This window comes from Tamandua tetradactyla, chromosome 1 (assembly GCF_023851605.1).
Source record: "Tamandua tetradactyla isolate mTamTet1 chromosome 1, mTamTet1.pri, whole genome shotgun sequence".
In the NCBI taxonomy this organism is placed as follows: domain Eukaryota; kingdom Metazoa; phylum Chordata; class Mammalia; order Pilosa; family Myrmecophagidae; genus Tamandua; species Tamandua tetradactyla.
In genome coordinates this window covers 177,569,763-177,592,465 of record NC_135327.1, presented here as the reverse complement: position 1 = coordinate 177,592,465, position 22,703 = coordinate 177,569,763, and the positions used below count along the sequence as shown (strand labels likewise).

At 35.3% G+C, this 22,703-nt stretch overlaps 1 protein-coding gene across 14 annotated transcripts in view; it reads right to left on the bottom strand.

Moving 5' to 3' along the window:
• AGBL3 (AGBL carboxypeptidase 3) overlaps positions 1–22,703 on the bottom strand; it is a 235,941-nt gene that overhangs the window by 174,496 nt on the left and 38,742 nt on the right. For 10 of the 14 annotated variants that reach the window (XM_077138632.1, XM_077138557.1, XM_077138649.1 and 7 more), the window contains one exon: positions 4,258–4,362. In XM_077138632.1, coding sequence (XP_076994747.1) covers positions 4,258–4,362 — 105 coding nt within the window. Of the gene's footprint in view, positions 1–117; positions 623–4,257; positions 4,363–5,879; positions 5,984–6,042; positions 6,115–22,703 lie in introns of those variants that run through there. The other 4 variants (XM_077138732.1, XM_077138820.1, XM_077138709.1 and 1 more) reach the window with 4 other exon arrangements.

Below are 22,703 nucleotides of genomic sequence, written 5' to 3'. Positions count from 1 at the left end.
TGAACTTGAAGATAGGTCAACAGAAATTGCCCAAACTGAAGTACAAAGATTAAAAAATGAGAAAGTTAAAAAACAAAACAAAACAGAACAGAGCTCTCAAGAACTGTGGAACAATACCTGTGCTGGTTTGAAACTGTTATATACCCCAGAAAAGCCATATTCTTCTAATCTAATCTTGTGGGTGCAGACTTCTTGTGGGTGAGACCTTCTGTTTAGGTTGTTTCCATGGAGATGACCCACTGATTCAAGGTGGGTCTTAATCCTTTAACTGGAGTCCTCTATGAAGATAATAAAAAGCAGAAAATATAGGAAGAGCTCAGCACCGACACAGAGGAGAAATGAAACCAAGTGAAGGATGCTTGGAGAAAGAAAATGCCCCAGCAGAAACCAGAAAGACACACAGTAGCTAAGAGAGCTATTCTGAAACCAACCCAGGAGAGAAGAGCCAGTAGATGTCACCGTATGCCTTCCAATCTGACAGAGAAATCCCAGACGTGATTGACCTTTCTGAAATACAGGTATCCTCTTGTCTTAATTTCAACATTTTCATGGCATTAGAACTGTGAATTTGTACCTAATAAATCCCCTTTGTAAAAGCCAATCCATTTCTGGTATATTGCATTCTGGCAACATCAGCAAATCCATTCAATGTCAAATGATCTAATGTGTGTTAGAATAAGGAGAGAGAGAGAGAGAGAGAGGATCACAAGAAATATGTGAAGAAACAATAGCTGAGAATTTTCAAATATTAGTGACATCAAACAACAGAAGGATAAATACCAAAAGATATATAGTTAGGTATATCATATTCAAACTAATGAAAATCAAAGAGAAAATATTGAAAGCAAGCAGAGAATAAAAGTCATTACATGTCAAATGGCATAGTATTATTTGAAGACAAAATCTGAATAAAGATGTATATAGAAAAACAATGTATCACAAAAAATTTTTTAAAAACATATACACAACAATCAAAGAGTAGCAGAAAATGGAACTGTAAGATAAACTCAAATTAATATCAAAGAAGGCAGAATAAGGACAAATAAAAAATAACAGATGGAACAAATAGAAAAGAGCTAGCAAGATGGTAACTATTAATTCAACCATATCAATAATTACATTAAATAGAAACATCCTAAACATAACAATTAAAAGACATATTTTCAGATTATATATAAAAAGCTACCCTCAACTATATGTTGTCTTATCCCCCCAAATTTATATATAAAACATATACAGGTTAAAGTAAAATATTAGGAAAAAATATATCATGCAAATGCTAATCGAAAGTAACTCAGACAAAGTAGACTGCCAGAGATAAAGTTACAATAATCAATATGGTGGTATTAGCATAAGCATCAATGGAACAGAATAAAGAATTTAGAAACTAACCCACGTGTATATAGTTAATTGACATTCAATAAAGGTGGCAAGTCAAATCAAAGGGATCAGTATAGTTTTTTCAACAGTTTTGTGGCTGGAACAACTGCATAAACAGGTGTGAAAAAATAAACTTTGATCCCTATTCCAAATTACTCGTGAAAAATTATTCAAGATGGATCACAGACATAAATGTAAAAGCTAAAACAAAGTTTCTAGAAGAAACCAGAAGGCAAAGATTTATTGGACAGGACATCAAATACATTAAAATTGAAAGAAAAACAATTGGTAACTGACTTCAACAAAATTTAAAAGTTCTATTCATCAAAAGTCATTATTATAAAAATGAAAAGGCCTGCCACAGACTGAAAGAAAATGTTCACAATACATGTATCTGACAAAGAATTTATAGTTGAATATATATCAACCATTAAAAAATACAATGAGCAAATAGACACTTCACAAAAAATAGACAGATGACCAATAAACACATTACAAGGTGCTCAACATCATTAGTCATCAGAGAAACAAAAATTAAATTCACAAGATATCATTTAATACCCATTAAAAGCTCAAGAAAATGTGAAGCTACTGGAACTCTCATAATGTGGTGGGAGTGAGAACTGGGGTAGATACGCAAACTTTAAAACAGAGACATTTTCTTTCAATTTCAAAAATATACTTACCAGATGACTTAACAATTCTACTCCAAGATATTTAGCCAAGAAAAATGAAAACACATCCACAAAAACACTTGTAAATATTTATAATCATTCTATTTATAACCCCAAACTGTAAACAATCCAATGTACATGAAAAAATTCTGATATAGTCATATGAAAAAATACTTTACTATTCAGCAATATAAAAGAATCAGTCATTGATACACACAATATGCATGAATTAAAAAAAATTACGCTGAGTTAAAGAAGCCAGATACAGAAGCATACATAATTTATAGATGCATTTATATGAAGCTGAAGAGCTGGCAAAACTGATCAATGGTGATAGAAATTAGAACAGTAGTTGCCTGGGGGACAGGTAGGAACTTTCCGGAGTGATGAAAGTGTTCCATATCTTGGTGGGGTGTTGGTTACATAGGTACAAATATTGTTCAAAACTCATCAAATTGTGCATTAATGATATGTGTATTTCACTATATATAAATTTTACTCAATTTAACCAAAATGAAAAATAATCTTGTTACATAGAATGTCACATGCTTCAGTATCCAATTCTAGGATTTCAACTTTATATGAACATTCAATTTTCACTTTTATTTAATTTATATCTTACCTACTGAAATCTGTCTTTTTCTGTTTGTGTCATTTGTAAAATCAGAAAGTGATTACTATTTACAAATAATCTTTCATATACTGGTCGAAAATCAGGTATTACAGAATTTTTAATCCTTTAACATTGTTTTCATAGCCTTCCTTTAAATCCACTGACAGGCTCACAATTCTATACTAAGTATGGCTTAAAAATAAAATTAAGTGACGCTGACTGAGCTGGACAGTGCTTTCATCTTCAATTTATCCCCTAATCTTTTCCACATTATAAAATGTGCCTTAGGAGGTTGATCCTTATAGTCTTTTATGGTCTTGCTCTCTGGCTCTGGCCAATGGGAGGCACTGATAGAGCACAGGAGGTTGGAAGGAGAGGGAGATTGGGTTATTTATTCCTCTGGCTCCCTCGTTTCAATGCCACAGGTTGGCAATTATTTGTGCTCCTTTAATAAAAGCCACAGATGTCTGGGAGTTGCCTTCCTACAGTGACAGGTTCTCATTATGCCTAGAAGACATAATGATTCTGCTCTGTTATGGTTCTATGTTGCTTTACCATCTCTTCTTAGCTCCCTTAACTCTGTCCACCTTTTGTAAGTTTTCACTAAACTCTTAAATTAGTCTAGTTGAGATGCCGTCTAACTCCTGATAACACTCTTGACTGATTCGCCTCAATTCATCCATTTTAATTTTTTATCAGAACTCATTTAAGCTAGGTGTGGAAGTTCTAAGTCAGGTTAGCCATGTAAATTTTTCAAATCACATTTCAGAGGTGCTTCTCTCACTCCCGTTGTTTAAAGATACACACACATGGGTATATGATTTCTCAAATTTCTTACAGGAAGCACTTTTGAATTTTTTTTTGTCTTGCCAACTCTTTAAATGAAATACTCTACAGATACTCTCTGGAAATTATCTCTAGTATATGAAAATGCTCTTGGATACAGAGTACTGATAGCAAAATTATGCAGGAGTCTCATACTTCCTCATGTTGGTGCTTTAGGGGTAGTACAGTTTAGGATGTAGGCTGAAATTTCTATGTTTGATTATTGTCACAATCTATAATAAAAGCACACATGAAATTTTGCATTAACAGTGCCCTCACAGTACAAGTTGTGATCTAGTGTGTTAAGAACTTCCTGAATAATGACCTTAGATGTTATTTTCAATGTAGGGTATTTTCCTCTCTTTTAAAGATGGCAACCCCAAGAAGTGCACCAAACAGATATAAAATTAAAAAAAATATATGAAAGCATGAATGTGATCTATAGATGGAGGGTAGGAACAACAGTTACAGAACATTCCACTGTATTTATCTTTGAAAACTGATATAAGTACATCTCATTCTAAATATAACTTTTCAGTCCAATGGCCAGGATGGCGTTTTATTTTAAGGCAATTCTGCATTGACTGCAGTACACCTTCAAGAATAAAATCAGTATTAAATAAAAATTTTGTCAGTATGTAATCTATGGGGACAGGGACTGCCTGATTATTTGCAATTTCCACTATAACAGCAAAATACATATAACTAAGAGATTAAGCCAGATCCAAATTATATTTTACAGCAACATATTCGTTATGTGCCCACCATCTTCTGCTAGATAAACCACAGTGCCTTCCTTGGGGTTTGGATAAAGGGGTGCCATCTCTAGGCTTGTTGGAGTATACACAGGCTCAGGATAAGGAGTCCAATCTGAAAAAAAAAAGGTGGGGGGATATAATGATAATTATTCATTGATAGACCTAGCTGAAATGTAGTGTTTTATGTGGTGTTGGATTTAAAGAGGATTCACCAGAGTAATCATCATCATCATATGTTGAACCCCAGAACATTTCATTCACACCTTGTTCTAAATTATATAGAGTTGTTAAAGATAATTCTGTACTCTTAGAGTTTAGACTAGTTTCTTTTCCCCCCAAGCCCTTGATGCCTTTCTGTCCTACCTCTAGGAATCTTGCTCCACTTTTTATTGTTCCTTTCCCTACATATGCAGCCTCTTGCTTAATAATGGCTGTCCCCTAAACTTACATACATGTTCAAGTTTCTCTTATCTCCCCAAAGAAAGGGAAGTTGTCCTGAGACCCCACTCTTTTAGCTATACCAGGTACAGGAGGCATTTCCTCTTCTAGTCATTTTTTTAGGACCAAATTTCTGGAAAGCTAATCTATACCATTGTGCAAATCTTTTAGACTATGGCCTATTTAATGAGACAAAAGGTGACGTCATAGCTTACTACCTGTTCCCACATTTTAGCTGAATAAAAATTTGGTGATAAGGAATAAGTATTACTGGACAAGCAAACATATTGGAGATTATATATCTGTATCAGTTTAGTCAACAGAAGCTAAATGTGAACCATGATGAATAGGGATCAAGCCTAGCTAGCCAAAGAAAAAGCATAAACTAGAATATTGATGCATAGTTATGCATCATGGTACATTATAGGGCTACCCAAACAATATATAACTAAATTGATAATAAAGCTAAGAAATAGCAAATTGTTATTAAACAGTGAGATTCTCATAAACTGAAAACCTTAATCAACTCAAGCCAAAATTAACAATGCACTAACACAGCATCTGTTCTGAGAACTTCAGGAATTTCAGCTTTTGCCTATGTGTATGCTTATTATCTAAAGTTGCATGGTAGGTAGACTTACCAGTTAAAGACAGAATTAGAGATTTCATTCATCTCTGTTTATGCTAATCTTTAACTCAGTATTTATTAATAAATAGTCCTTATTTTAAAGAAACATAAAATTATTATTAAAACTGAAGAAGAACTTGTACATTAGGTTCAATTTTGCAGTTTATCAAGCTATGCTTACTGAGGACCACATTTTGAGCAGTCTATTTCTCTTTTCACTCGGATACTGTGTACTTTCTGATATATACCCTCAAGTTTACATTCAATTCATCTCACTTTTCAATCACTGATACATAGCCTATGCCAGTGATCTTATAAAATAGATATCAAAGAACAATAGAAAATCCCAGGAGTAAGAAAAGTTCCAAATTCAAGATATTTAATTTGGAATACATTTAATGAATAATTAAAAAAATTTACCATGTTTACTATAGAAAAATTGAAAGTACAACTTAAGCAAAAAGAAATAATGTTATTGATAAAAAAGGAAGTCAAATGCCATGTCGGATGCAAGGACTGGGGACAGAGAATCCACCTCTTGATGGAGTTAGACACAAACTCACATTTCAAAGGGTAAGGATACATAGATGAAAATGGTAGCCACTTTTAAAATTGAGTAAAATTTGCATATTACATATAATGTAATGTACAGATATTAATTGTACAGTTCAGTGGGTTTTGACAAATATATATAATCACCAATATCCCTATAAAGATGTAGAATACTTGCATTATCCTGGAATGTTTCTTCCTGCTTTTTTTCCCCAATCTCCTTGCTCAACCCTAGCAATCACTATTCTATCATCATAAAGCAACTCTGTTCTAGAACTTCATATAATTGGAACCATATACTATCTAGTCTTCTGTGCCTGTTTTTTTTTTTTCTTCACTTAGTAATGTTTTTGAGATTCATCCATATTGCGTGTTTTTAGTCTTTTTCCTTTTAACTGCTGAGATACATTCTATAGTATGGCTATGTCACAGGTGTTATCCATTTTCCTAATATTTGGGGTGTTCCAGTTTGGAGCTATTATGAATATATAAGAAAATGAAAATTCAAGTTCAAGTATTTTTGAGGACATATGGTTTAATTTCTCTAAGATAAATACCTAGGACTGGCACAGCTGGTCACAGGATATATGTATATTTTCCTTTATAAACACAAAATAAAACCTGCCAAACATTTTTCAAAGTGGTTGTACAATTTTATACCAACAAGATATTATAGAGTTCCACTTGTTTTACATTCTAATGTTTGAGGTTGTCTTTTCTGACTTTAGCTCTGACGGCAGGTATAAAATGGTATCTCATTAAATTTACACTTTCACATTGAGCACTCTGTTCATGTGCTTATTGGCCAATATGTCTTCCCCTGAGAAATGTTTGCTTGAGCCATTTACCCATTTTTAAAATCACATTGTCTTTTTATTATTGATTTTCTAAGTATTCTTTATATATTCTGCATACAATTCTCTTGTCAGATATGTGTTAGGAATATTTTCCTATAGACTGTGGCTTGCCTTTTCATTTTACTAATCATGTTTTTTGATGAGAAGTTAAAAATTTTAATGTAGTCCAACTTGTTAATAGTTCATTCTTTTCTTTCTGGATCTTCTCTAAGGAATCTTTACTATCCTATATTATGAAGATATTGTCCTATGCTTCTTCTAGAAGCATTATAATGTTAACTTTTATGTTTAGGTATACAGCTTGTTTGGAATTGATTTTTGTGTACTGAGAAGTAGAAGCCAAAGTTTATTTTTTCTACATGGATAATAAGTGGTTAAAGCACCAATTATTGGACTGATTTGGCGCCTTTGTTAAAAATAATTTATTATAAATGTGACGGTTTATTTCTGGATGTTCTATTCTGTTCCACTCATATATTTATCTTTTTGCCAATTATCTGTGGCCATTTTATCCTTTTTTTTTGCATGGAGCAGGCACTGGGAATCAAACCCATGTCTCTGGCATGGTAGGCGAGAATTCTGCCACTGAACCACCGTCACACTGCCATGTGGCCATTTTATCAGTCTACGAAAACATACTTCTATCCATGGTTCACACTGCCAGAAATAAACCATATGTTCAAAGAAAATGTTTATTAGGAACTATACTTATGAAAAGTACAAAAAAAGAAATACAACTGAGTAATTCACCACACAAAAAATATCACTCAGGTCAAACAATGATATTGGTAGTATCTCATGCGCTCTGCTCATGCTCCTCGCTGGCCCAATGACAGCCCTTGCCTCCTCCCTAAGTAACCATTATCCTTACTATAATGCAATCACCTCTTTATTTTCCTATAGTTTTACCATTTAAGCATTCATATATTACATGTACACAAAAAATATATAATTAAATTTACATAAGTATAGATATAAAACTTAAGCTTTGTCTCGCCTATTTTTGAACTTTATAAATAGCTTTGTACATATTCCTTGGGTCATAGATGCCTATATTTCTTTTGGTGCATGCTTAGGAGCAAAAATTCTGGGTTGCAGGGTATGTGTATCTTCAACTTTAGTAGATAATACAAAACTGTCTCCAAAGTGTGTTATACTGCTTTACATACCCACCAGCAAGTTATGAAGGTTCCAGTTACTCCTCAACTTCACCATTGCTTAGTAGAACTTAAAATTTAGTCTTCTAAACCGTAATTATTCTGGTAGGTATGTAGTGATCTCAATATGATTTTAATTTGCATTTCCCTGATTCATAAGGTTGTTTCATGTTTACCAGCCATTGGGATAATCTATTTTGTAAAGTGCCTGCTCAAGACTCTTTTTTTTTTTTTTTTTTTGCAGAAGTGGCAAAGCCAATTATCAAATTTATTTGGAAGGGAAAGGGGTGCCAAATAGCCAAAAACATCTTGAAAAAGAACAACAAAGTTGGAGAATTAACACTTCTGGACTTCAAAGCATTATTACAAAGTCAGAGTAGTCAAAACAGCGTGGTATTGGCATGAAGATAGACATATTGACCAATGGAATGGAATTGAGGGTCAGAAATAGACCCACTCCTCCCCGTCTATGGTCAATTGACTTTTTTTTTTTTTAACTTTTTTTTATTAATTAAAAAAATTTAACAAACAAAACATTAAGATAGCATTCCATTCTACATATACAATCAGTAATTCTTAATATCATCACATAGTTGCATATTCATCATTTCTTAGAACATTTGCATCAATTTAGAAAAAGAAATAAAAAGACAACAGAAACAGAAATAAAACGATAATAGAGAAAAAAAAGATTATACATACCATACCCCTTACCCCTCGCTTTCATTTACCACTAGCATTTCAAACTGAATTTATTTTAACATTTGTTCCCCCTATTATTTATTTTTATTCCATATGTTCTACTCTTCTGTTGATAGAGTAGCTAAAAGGAGCATCAGACACAAGGTTTTCACATTCAGAGTCTCATTGTGAAAGCTATATCATTGTTCAATCATCATCAAGAAACATGGTTACAGCTCTACATTTTCAGGCAGTTCCCTCCAGCCTCTCCACTTCATCTTGAACAACAAGGTGATATCTACTTAATGCATAAGAATAACCTCCAGGATAACCTATCGACTCTGTTTGGAATCTCTCAGCCATTGACAGTTAAGTCTCATTTCACTCTTCACTCTTCGCCCTTTGGTCGAGAAGGTTCTCTCAATTCCTTGATGTTAATTCTCAGCTCATTCTAGGGTTTTTCTCAGTCCCTTGATGCTGAGTCTCAGCTCATTCCAGGATTTCTGTCCCACGTTGCCAGGAAGGTCCACACCCCTGGGAGTCACGTCCCGCACAGAGAGGGGGAGGGTGGTGAGACTGCTCGTCATGTTGGCTGGAGAGAGAGGCCACATCTGAGCAACAAAAGAGGCTCTCTTGGGGGTGACTCTTAGGCCTAAATTTTAAGTAGACTTGACCTATCCTTTGTGGGGTTAAGTTTCATATGAACAAACCCCAAGACTGGGGGCTCAGCCTATAGCTTTGGTTGTCCACACTGCTTGTGAGAATATCAAGAATTCGACTTGGGGAAGTTGAATTTCTCCCCACTCTCACCATTACCTGAAGGGGGCTTGCAAGTACTTTTCCAGTCACTGATCAAATCACTCTGGGATTCATCGGGGCATCACTCCGGACAAACCAATAAAATCTCATGTCCTACCTGAGATTCCAAGTACTTATGACATTCAATCAAACTATCTACATGAGTTATATTAGGAAATGCTCTAGTCAAAATATAAATTTTGTAACAAATAAACATTTTTTTGCTTTAGTCTCACACATAAGGTGACATTTTAAAGTATTAATTATCATCTATTTTCAGCACCCTGCAATAATGACATTCCTTTGTTCTTCTTCATGCAAAAACATTTTTAAAATTTGTACATTGTACATTTCACTATTATTATACACTCTAGGCATTCCTAGATTATACTGTCTCGATCTTTAACACCTATCTTTCTTTCTGATTTCATTTATGTCCCCAGCCCTCCTCCCTCTATCATTCTCACATGCAACTTCATTCAGTGTTTTAACATATTTACATTACAGTTAGGTAGTATTGTGCTGTCCATTTCTGAGTTTTTATATCCAGTTCTGTTGCACAGTCTGTATCCCTTCAGCTCCAATTACCCAATATCTTACCCTATTTCTATCTCCTGATGGTCTCTGTTACCAATGACATATTCCAAGTTTATTCACTAATGTCAATTCATATCAGTGAGACCATACAGTATTTGTCCTTAAGTTTTTGGCTAGTCTCATTCAGCATAATCTTCTCAAGGTCCATCCATGTTATTACATACTTCAAAAGTTTATTCTGTCTTAAAGCTGCATAATATTCCATCATATGTATATACCAGTTTGTTTAGCCACTCATCTGTTGATGGAGATTTTGGCTGTTTCCATCTCTTTGCAATTGTAAATAATGCTGCTATAAATATTGGTGTGCAAGTGTCCATTTGTGTCTTTGCCCTTAAGTCCTCTGAGTAGATACCTAGCAATGGTATTGCTGGGTCATATGGCAATTCTATATTCAGCTTTTTGAGGAACCGCCAAACTGCCTTCCACAGTGGTTGCACCCTTTGACATTCCCACCAACAGTGGATAAGTGTGCCTCTTTCTCCGCATCCTCTCCAGCACTTGTCATTTTCTGTTTTGTTGATGATGGCCATTCTGGTGGGTGTGAGATGATATCTCATTGTGGTTTTGATTTGCATTTCTCTAATGGCCACGGACGTTGAGCATTTCTTCATGTGCCTTTTGGCCATTTGTATTTCCTCTTCTGAGAAGTGTCTGCTCAAGTCTTTTTCCCATTTTGTAATTGGGTTGGCTGTCTTTTTGTTGTTGAGTTGAACAATCTCTTTATAAATTCTGGATACTAGACCTTTACCTGGTATGTCGTTTTCAAATATTGTCTCCCATTGTGTAGGCTGTCTTTTTACTTTCTTGATGAAGTTCTTTGATGCACAAAAGTGTTTAATTTTGAGGAGCTCCCATTTATTTCTTTCTTTCTTCAGTGCTCTTGCTTTCTGCTCAAGTCTCTTGCCCATCTTTCTACTAGGTTTTTTGCCTTTTCATTATTGGTATAAATATTTTATATACTAGATATGACACCTTTAAGTGTTAATATATTCTCCCAACCTATGGCTTACCTTGCGTTTTTGATGTACAGAAGTTCTTACTTTTATTGTAGTCAAATTTATCCATTTTTTCATGTTTATTGCATTTTATGTTCTGTTTAAATCCTTCCCAATTCTGATATTATGAAGATATTCTCCTATATTATTTTCTAGAAGTTTTCTGCATTTGCTTTCAAATTCATATCTACAAACCACTTGAAACTGACTTTTGATATAGTATGAGGTCAGGGTGCAGGCCCCCCACCATGGAAATTCAATTATTCCGGTACTATTTAATGATAAGACCATCTTCTACTTATTACTCTACAGTTCTACGTTTTTCATAAATCAAGTGTCCATACATGTATAGGTCTGTTTTGAGGGCCTGTATCTTATTCCATTAGTCTGTGTGTTTTGTTTGAGCAATATATTAATTACTATAACTTTATGATAAGTCTGAAAATAGCTAATAGTGTAAGTCCTTCAATTTCACTGTTCTCCAAGAGTTTCTTGGTATTTCCCATATATATTTTAGAAACACCTCGATATTTTCCACAGAAATACCAGTTGGGATTTTCATTGGGATTATACTGAATCTACATATTAGTTAGGACAAAAGTGACATCTTTAAAACACTGAGCCTTCCAATCTAAGAACATGCTGTATCTATTTATTTAGGGCTTCTTTAATTTCTCTCAATAATGCTTTATATTTCTGCATAGAGGTCTTGTATATCTTTTGTTAGACTTACTCCCAGCTGATTTAATTTTTACTTTTTATTTTGAAGCAACTTTATACTTACAGAAAAGTTACAACAATAGTAAAAAGAACTTTTTTTTCCTGAAACACTTGAGAGAAAGCTGCCAACATGCTACCCTATTCCCCATCCAAATACTTTATTATATATTTCCTACAAAGAAATAAAATCTCTTATATAACCAACACAACCCTCAAGATCAGGAAAATTAATACTGATCTATTACTAGTATCTAATTCTTAGATCCCATTTAAGTTTTGCCAGTTATACCAATTTTATCCTCTATAGCACAAAGATCGAGTTTAGAATCACACTTGTACATGTTCCTTCAATCTGGATCAGTTCTTTAGTATTTCCTTATATTTCATGACTTCAATCCTTTATAAAAATTGGCAAATGTTTTTTAATTATATACATTATTTAAATAAAATATTTTGATAATGGTAAAATTAAAACACAAGGTACTAAAAAGAACAAAAAAAACCCCCACAAGATACTGACAGCCTATTGACTCTGCTTTTCTAAATATAAATATATTTCCAGAGAAAATAGGCTCAAATGAGATTTTTTAAATGAAAACTTTTATATTAAAATACTTTCAAATTTATAGGATAGCTACAATATTGCAAATCTCATATAGGAAACTGCATCACACACCCCCTCCAGATACCCAGATCCAACAATTTTAACTTTTTGCCACATTTGCTGTATCATTCTATCTATCCATCAATCAATCCTATCTATCTATCAATCCATTTTCTGAATACTTGAGTGTGTTATATACATCCTGCTTCTTCTTTTTTTTTTATTTTTAACTTTTTTATTGTATAGTATAACACATATACAAAGCAAAGAAATAAAAAAGCAATAGTTTTTAAAGCACTGTTCAACAAGTAGTTACAGGACAGGTCCAGAGTTTGTCATGGGCTAACATAAGACCCTCTCAGATTTTTCCTTCTTTTTTTTTTTTTTTAACTTTTTTTTATTAATTAAAAAAAATTAACAAACATTTAAATATCATTCCATTCTACATATACAATCAGTAATTCTTAATATCACATAGTTGCATATTCATCATTTCTTAGTACATTTGCATCGATTTAGAAAAAGAAATAAAAAGACAACAGAAAAAGAAATAAAATGATAATAGAGAAAAAAAACTATACGTACCATACCCCTTACCCCTCGCTTTCATTTACCAATATTGCAAACTGAATTTATTTTAACATTTGTTCCCCCTATTACTTATTTTTATTCCATATGTTCTACTCTTCTGTTGATATAGTAGCTAAAAGGAGCGTCGGACATAAGGTTTTCACATTCACAGAGTCTCATTGTGAAAGCTATATCATTGCTCAATCATCATCAAGAAACATGGCTACTGGAACACAGCACTACATTTTCAGGCAATTCCCTCCATCCTCTCCACTACATCTTGAACAACAAGGTGATATCTATTTAATGTGTAAGAATAACCTCCAAGATAACCTCTTGAATCTGTTTGGAATCTCTCAGCCATTGACACTTTGTCTCGACCAAAAGGGGGAAGAGTAAAATGAGACATCCTGCTTCTTGAGCACTTAATAATGTCATGCAATTTTTCTAACAAGGATATTCACTTATGCATCCCTTAAGTACACTTATCAAGATTCCTGATTAGGGAGAAGATGGCGGCTTAGTAAGACATGCGGATCTTAGTTTCTCCTCCAGAACAGCTACTAGGGGAGTAGAAACAATACAGAACAGCTCCCAAAGCCATGACAGAGATAAAAAAGACAGCGTAACCCATCCTGGAACGGCTGCCTGGCTGAGAGAACCCGCTCTGATGAGATCGCCAAGGGGCGCGGGCTTCACCGGGTGGGGCGGCAAGCGGCTGGAGTCACTCCCTTCCCCCTTCCCGGGCCGGCTGGGAGAATTGGACAGGTGGTCCCCTCAAACCGCGGCGGATGGTGCCCACACCACGCGCGGCCCCCGGACCAACTGAGAGAATTGGATCGGAAATCCCCAGGCCGCGGAGAAAGGTGACGGGGGGGGGGGGCCCTTCCAAACCCGTGACTCCCCGGGAACGGTGCACACTCCCAGGCAGGCCACTGCGGCTGGCGCCCTCCCGCCAGGCTTGGCGCCCCAGGCCGACTAGGAAATTTGGACGGGCGCTTTCCCGGGCTGCGGCGGCCAGCGACCCTCCCTGCGTTCGGACCCCGGGCCGGCTGGCACTCTTCCAAGCCGCTTCGGCTAGCAAAAATCCTGGACGGCGAGAGTTTTCCAAAGTTAAAGGACCCACAGCACCTTTTACTGGTGGGACCCGCAGACAAACGTGTGCCACGAGCGCCACCTACTGGGCAGGATAAAAAAAAAAACAGAACCCAGAGATTTCACAGAAAAATCTTCCAAACTTTTGGATCCAACACCCAGGAAAATCTGTCTAAATGCGCAGATGCCAGCAGAAGATAACGGATCACGCTCAAAAAATTGAAAATATGGCCCAGTCAAAGGAACAAACCAATAGTTCAAATGAGATACAGGAGCTGAGACAACTAATGCTGAATATACGAACAGAAATGGAAAACCTGTTCAAAAATGAAATCGATAAATTGAGGGAGGACATGAAGAAGACATGGGCTGAACATAAAGAAGAAATAGAAAAACTGAAAAAACAAATCACAGAACTTATGGAAGTGAAGGACAAAGTAGAAAAGATGGAAAAAACAATGGATACCTACAATGATAGATTCAAAGAGACAGAAGATAGAATTAGTGATTTGGAGGATGGAACATCTGAATTCCAAAAAGAAACAGAAACTATCGGGAAAAGAATGGAAAAATTTGAACAGGGTATCAGGGAACTCAAGGACAATATGAAGCGCACAAATATACGTGCTGTGGGTGTCCCAGAAGGAGAAGAGAAGGGAAAAGGAGGAGAAAAACTAATGGAAGAAATTACCACTGAAAATTTCCAAACTCTTATGAAAGACCTAAAATTACAGATCCAAGAAGTGCAGCGCACCCCAAAGAGATTAGACCCAAATAGGTGTTCCCCAAGACACTTATTAGTTAGAATGTCAGAGGTCAAAGAGAAAGAGAGCATCTTGAAAGCAGCAAGAGAAAAACAATCCATCACATACAAGGGAAACCCAATAAGACTATGTGTAGATTTCTCAGCAGAAACCATGGAGGCTAGAAGACAGTGGGATGATATATTTAAATTACTAAAAGAGAAAAACTGCCAACCAAGACTCCTATATCCAGCAAAATTGTCCTTCAAAAATGAGGGAGAAATTAAAACATTTATAGACAAAAAGTCACTGAGAGAATTTGTGACCAAGAGATCAGCTCTGCAAGAAATACTAAAGGGAGCACTAGAGTCAGATAAAAAAAGACAGAAGAGAGAGGTATGGAGAAGAGTGTAGAAAGAAGGAAAGTCAGATATGCTATATATAATACAAAAGGCAAAATGGTAGAGGAAAATATTATCCAAACAGTAATAACACTAAATGTCAATGGACTGAATTCACCAAATCAAAAGACATAGACTGGCAGAATGGATTAAAAAACAGGATCCTTCTATATGCTGTCTACAGGAAACACATCTTAGACCCAAAGATAAACATAGGTTGAAAGTGAAAGGTTGGGAAAAAATATTTCATGCAAATAACAACCAGAAAATAGCAGGAGTGGCTATACTAATATCCAACAAGTTAGACTTCAAATGTAAAACAGTTAAAAGAGACAAAGAAGGACACTATATACTAATAAAAGGAACAATTAAACAAGAAGACATAACAATCATAAATATTTATGCACCGAACCAGAATGCCCCAAAATACGTGAGGAATACACTGCAAACACTGAAAAGGGAAATAGACACAATACCATAATAGTTGGAGACTTCAATTCCCCACTCTCATCAATGGACAGAACATCTAGACAGAGGATCAATAAAGAAATAGAGAATCTGAATATTACTATAAATGAGCTTGACTTAACAGACATTTATAGGACATTACATCCCACAACAGCAGGATACACCTTTTTCTCAAGTGCTCATGGATCATTCTCAAAGATAGACCATATGCTGGGTCACAAAGCAAGTCTTAACAAATTTAAAAAGATTGAAATCATACACAACACTTTCTCAGATCATAAAGGAATGAAGTTGGAAATCAATAACAGGCGGAGTGCCAGAAAATTCACAAATACGTGGAGGCTCAATAACACACTCTTAAACAATGAGTGGGTCAAAGAAGAAATTGCAAGAGAAATTAGTAAATACCTCGAGGCGAATGAAAATGAAAACACAACATATCAAAACTTATGGGATGCAGCAAAGGGGGAAATTTATTGCCCTAAATGCCTATATCAGAAAAGAAGAAAAGGCAAAAAGGCAGGAATTAACTGTTCACTTGGAAGAACTGGAGAAAGAACAGCAAACTAATCCCAAAGCAAGCAAAAGGAAAGAAATAATAAAGATCAGAGCAGAAATAAATGAAACTGAAAACATGAAAACAATAGAGAAAATCAATAAGACCAGAAGTTGGTTCTATGAGAAAATCAATAAGATTGATGGGCCCTTAGCAAGATTGACAAAAAGAAGAAGAGAGAGGATGCAAATAAATAAGATCAGAAATGGAAGAGGAGACATAACTACTGACTTCACAGAAATAAAGGAGGTAATAACAGGATACTATGAACAACTTTGCGCCAATAAATACAACAATTTAGATGAAATGGACGGGTTCCTGGAAAGACATGAACAACCAACTTTGACTCAAGAAGAAATAGATGACCTCAACAAACCAATCACAAGTAAAGAAATTGAATCAGTCATTCAAAAGCTTCTTAAAAAGAAAAGTCCAGGACCAGATGGCATCACATGTGAATTCTACCAAACATTCCAGAAAGAATTAGTACCAACACTCCTCAAACTCTTCAAAAAAATCGAAGTGGAGGGAAAACTACCTAATTCATTCTATGAAGCCAACATCACCCTCATACCAAAACCAGGCAAAGATATTACAAAAAAAGAAAACTACAGACCAATCTCTCTAATGAATATAGATGCAAAAATCCTCAATAAAATTCTAGCAAATCGTATCCAACAACACATTAAAAGAATTATACATCATGACCAAGTAGGATTCATCCCAGGTATGCAAGGATGGTTCAACATAAGAAAATCAATTAATGTAATACACCATATCAACAAATCAAAGCAGAAAAATCACATGATCATCTCAATTGATGCAGAGAAGGCATTTGACAAGATTCAACATCCTTTCCTGTTGAAAATACTTCAAAGGATAGGAATACAAGGGAACTTCCTTAACATGATAGAGGAAATATATGAAAAACACACAGCTAATATCATCCTCAATGGGGAAAAATTGAAAACTTTCCCTCTAAGATCAGGAACAAGACAAGGATGTCCACTATCACCACTATTATTCAACATTGTGCTGGAGGTTCTAGCCAGAGCAATTAGACAGGAAAAAGAAATACAGGCATCAAAATTGGAAAGGAAGAAGTAAAACTATCACTGTTTGCTGACGATATGATACTATACGTCGAAAACCCGGAAAAATCCACAACAAAACTACTAGAGCTAATAAATGAGTACAGCAAAGTAGCAGGTTACAAGATCAACATTCAAAAATCTGTAGCATTTCTATACACTAGTAATGAACAAGCTGAGGGGGAAATCAAGTAACGAATCCCATTTACAATTGCAACTAAAAGAATAAAATACCTAGGAATAAATTTAACTAAAGAGACAAAAAACCTATACAAAGAAAACTACAAAAAACTGTTAAAAGAAATCACAGAAGACCTAAATAGATGGAAAGGCATACCGTGTTCATGGATTGGAAGACTAAATATAGTTAAGATGTCAATCCTACCTAAATTGATTTACAGATTCAATGCAATACCAATCAAAATCCCAACAACTTATTTTTCAGAAATAGAAAAACCAATAAGCAAATTTATCTGGAAGGGCAGGGTGCCCCGAATTGCTAAAAACATCTTGAGGAAAAAAAACGAAGCTGGAGGTCTTGCGCTGCCTGACTTTAAGGCATATTATGAAGCCACAGTGGTCAAAACAGCATGGTATTGGCATAAAGATAGATATATCGACCAATGGAATCGAATAGAGTGCTCAGATATAGACCCTCTCATCTATGGACATTTGATCTTTGATAAGGCAGTCAAGCCAACTCACCTGGGACAGAACAGTCTCTTCAATAAACGGTGCCTAGAGAACTGGATATCCATATGCAAAAGAATGAAAGAAGACCCATGTCTCACACCCTATACAAAAGTTTAACTCAAAATGGATCAAAGATCTAAACATTAGGTCTAAGACCATAAAACAGTTAGAGGAAAATGTTGGGAGATATCTTATGAATCTTACAACTGGAGGCGGTTTTATGGACCTTAAACCTAAAGCAAGAACACTGAAGAAGGAAATAAATAAATGGGAGCTCCTCAAAATTAAACACTTTTGTGCATCAAAGAACTTCATCAAGAAAGTAGAAAGACAGCCTACACAATGGGAGATAATATTTGGAAATGACATATCAGATAAAGGTCTAGTATCCAGAATATATAAAGAGATTGTTCAACTCAACAACAAAAAGACAGCCAACCCAATTACAAAATGGGAAAAAGACTTGAACAGACACCTACCAGAAGAGGAAATACGGATGGCCAAGAGGCACATGAAGAGATGCTCAATGTCCCTGGCCATTAGAGAAATGCAAATCAAAACCACAATGAGATATCATCTCACACCCACCAGAATGGCCATTATCAACAAAACAAAAATGACAAGTGCTGGAGAGGATGCGGAGAAAGAGGCACACTTATCCACTGTTGGTGGGAATGTCAAAGGGTGCAACCACTGTGGAAGGCAGTTTGGCGGTTCCTCAAAAAGCTGAATATAGAATTGCCATACGACCCAGCAATACCATTGCTGGGAATCTACTCAAAGGACTTAAGGGCAAAGACACAAACGGACATTTGCACACCAATGTTTATAGCAGCGTTATTTACAATTGCAAAGAGATGGAAACAGCCAAAATCTCCATCCACAGAAGAGTGGCTAAACAAACTGTGGTATATACATACGATGGAATATTATGCAGCTTTAAGCATGTAATAACATGGATGGACCTAGAGAACATTATGCTGCGTGAGTCTAGCCAAAAACTAAAGGACAAATACTGTATGGTCCCACTGATGTGAATGGACATTCGAGAATAAATTTGGAATATGTCATTGGTCACAGAGTCCAGCAGGAGGCAGAAACAGGGTAAGATGATGGGCAATTGGAGCTGAAGGGATACAGACTGTGCAACAGGACTAGATACAAAAACTCAAAAATGGACAGCACAATAATACCTAATTATAAAGTAATCATGTTAAAACACTGAATGAAGCTGCATCCGAGCTATAGGTTTTTGTTTTGTTTTGTTTTTACTATTATTACTTTTATTTTTTTCTGTATATTAACATTCTATATCTTGTTCGGTTGTGTTGCTAGTTCTTCTAAACCGATACAAATGTAGTAAGAAATGATGATCATGCATCTGTGTGATGATGTTAAGAATTACTGATTGCATATGTAGAATGGTATGATTTCTAAATGTTGGGTTAATTTCATTTTTTCCGTTAATTAAAAAAAAAAAAAAAGAGACGGGGTAATTGGAGCTGAAGGGATACAGACTGTGCAACAGGACTGGATATAAAAACTCAGAAATGGACAGCACAATACTACCTAATTGTAATGCAATTAAGTTAAAACATTGAATGAAGCTGCATGTGAGGTATAGGTTTTTTTTTGTCTCTATTATCGTTTTAATTCTTATTCTTTTGTCTTTTTATTTCTTTTTCTAAATCGATGCAAATGTACTAAGAAATGATGAATATGCAACTATATGATGATATTAAGAATTACTGATTGTACATGTAGAATGGAATGATTTGTAAATGTTTTGTTAATTTTTTTTAATTAATAATAAAAAAAAAAGATTCCTGATAGATTATCTCAAATCCCTACACTCATGGCCTAGCAGAAAGTAGGCATGCTCATCTCAAAGCATTGAAAATATTATCTCAGTAGCTACGTTCCTATTCTAGACATCTGGCTTTTAATAAAAAATTACAAAGCATACAAAAAAGCAAGTAAAAACACTTTTAAAAGACAAGTAATTATCGAACCAGGCTATAACATAGATGTTGGAAATATTGGACAGGTGATTTAAAGTAACAATGATTAATACGGTAAACACTTTAGTACAAAAGGGGAACAATGTACAAGAACAGATGGATAATTTCAGCCAAGAGATGAAACTGTAAGAATGAAATGGAAATACAAGAATCAAAAATCATAGTAACAAAGATGAGGATGTTTTCAATGAGCTCATCAATAGACAACACAGACAAGAAAGATTCAGTGAACTTGAAGAGAAGTCATGGTTATTACATCCTATCAGATGGTACACGACTTTGATGTTAACTTTGATCACTTCAGGTGGAATATGGCAGGTTTTTCTACTGTAAAACTATGCCTTTTCTTTGTAATTTATAAATATTTTGTAGGAGGTATCTTGAAACTGGGTAAATATTCTGTTCCTCACCTAACTCAACTTTTTCATTTATATGAGCATGGTTTCATGGATTCCTATTTTATTTAGTAGACTGCAATCTGCCAATATTACTTCAATGTTGAAATTGTTCTAGTTTTAGTTTTGGAAAGCCCCTTCAAACTGGTTCCTGCATCTCTCTGATGTTACCACCAACCTTAGCATATTTCCTTAGTTTCTGTACTGGGCTCATCAATTTTCCCTTACCTAGCCCTGACTAGGCTCTGATTCGTTGGTGAGACACAGCCCTCTCTCCTGTGAACACTTCTTCACCCTGCCCATGCACATTTCATGCTGCTTGAGTTTCAACAGCCTTTTTGGCCATGCCTAATGGTTTTTGAACTGAATGGTTCAGAGAGAAAAGAAAGAAGAGAAAGCAAAGAAAAAGAAAGGAAAAGGAACTGATACATATCTGTATTTGTAGTAATAGCTTTATTGAGATATAGTTCACCTACATTTCACCCATTTAAAGTGTGCCATTCAATGGTTTTATAATATATTCACAGATATGCAAACCATCACCAAAATCCAGTATAAAATACATTTCCCAAAGAAACGCCGTGCTTTGTTGCTATCATCCCTCAATTATCCCACACCCCCCAGCCCTAGACAACAATTATTCTACTATCTACCTCTATTTGCCTATATTGGTTATTTCATATAAGGCATTAATAATATGTGGTCTTTTTTCAGTTGCTTCCATAACACAGCACAATGTTTTCAAGATACATGGCTGAATAATATTTAGCCACAATATGCCACAATTTGTTTATCCATTCATCTGATAGGCACTTGGGTTGCTACTACCCTCTGACTACTAAGAATAATGAATTTAATACAAGTTTTTGCATGGATATACAGGTTAATTCCTCTGGGTATATAGCTAAAAACGGGACTGTTGGTGTGCCAGTTTGAAAGTATGTATATACCCTAGAAAAGCCATGTTTTAATCCTAATTCCATTTTGTAAAGGCAGCCGTTTCTTCTAATCCCTATTCAGTACCGCATGTTGGAAACTTTAATTAGATTATCTCCATGGAGATGTGACTCAATGAGTGTGGGTATTAAACCTGACTAGGTGGAGACGTGTCTCCACCCATTCCAGGTGGGTCTTGATTGGTTTTTCGGAATTCTTTAAAAGAATTACTTTGGAAAAAGTTAGAGAACAACAAGAGAGAAAGCCATGAGATTCTGAGAGCAGAATGCTGCAGAACCATAAAGCAGAGAGTCTACCAGCCAGCGACTTTTGGAGATGAAGAAGGAAAAAGCCTCCTGGGGAGCTGGAGAGGAAGCTAGCAGATGATGTTGTGCCTTTCCAGCCAAGAGAGAAACCCTGACCGTGTTCACCATGTGCTTTTCCAGATGAGATAAACGCGGGCCATGTTCACCATGAACCCTTCCAGCCGAGAGAGAAACCGTGACCATATTTACCACGTGCCTTTCCATTTGAGAGAGAAACCCTGAACTGATTTCATCAGCCTTCTAGAATCAAGGTCTCTTTCCTTGGATGCCTCAGATTGGACATTTCTATAGACTTGTTTTAACTGGGATATTTTCTCGGCCTTAGTTTAAGTTGCCTTAAATTGTAAACAGGCAACTTATTAAATTCCCCTTTTTAAAAGCAGTTCCATTTCTGATATTTTGCATTCCGGCAGCTAGCAAACTAGGACAGTTGGGTAAAATGTTAACTCTACATATAACTTTGAAAAACTGCCAGACCATTTTCCTAAGTGGCTGTACCATTTCATATTCCTATCAGCAGTCTACGAGGGGTTCTAATTTCTCCACATCTTTGTCAACACTTATCACCTGACTTTTTTATATTAGTTATGCTGGTGGATATGAAGTGATATCTCATCGTGGTTTTAATTTCCCTCTCCCTAATACCTAATGATGTTGAGTATCTTTTCATGTGCTTGTTACTATTTGCATATCTTCTTTGTAGAAATGTCTATAGAAGCTCTTGTCCTTTTCTTTTTATTGTATTGCTATGTATTGAATTCTAAGAGTTCTTTTTATATTCTGGATGCTAGACCCTTATCAGAAACATGATTCCCAAATTTCTTCTCCTATTCTCTAGCCTGTCTTTTCACTTTAATATTCAAATTTCTTTACATAAAAATTCATACATAAAAGCCTGTAATTTTGATAAAATCCAATTTATCAACTTTTTCTTTTCCTGCTTATGCTTTTGGTGTCACATCTAAGAATCCATTGCCAAATCCAAGGAAATGAAGATTTTTCCCCATTTTCTACTAGGACTATTATAATTTTAGCTTTTTTATTTAGGTCATTTATCCATTTTGAGTTAATTTAAGCATATGATAGGAGGTAAGGATCAGTTTCATTCTTTTCCAAATGGTTCTGGCA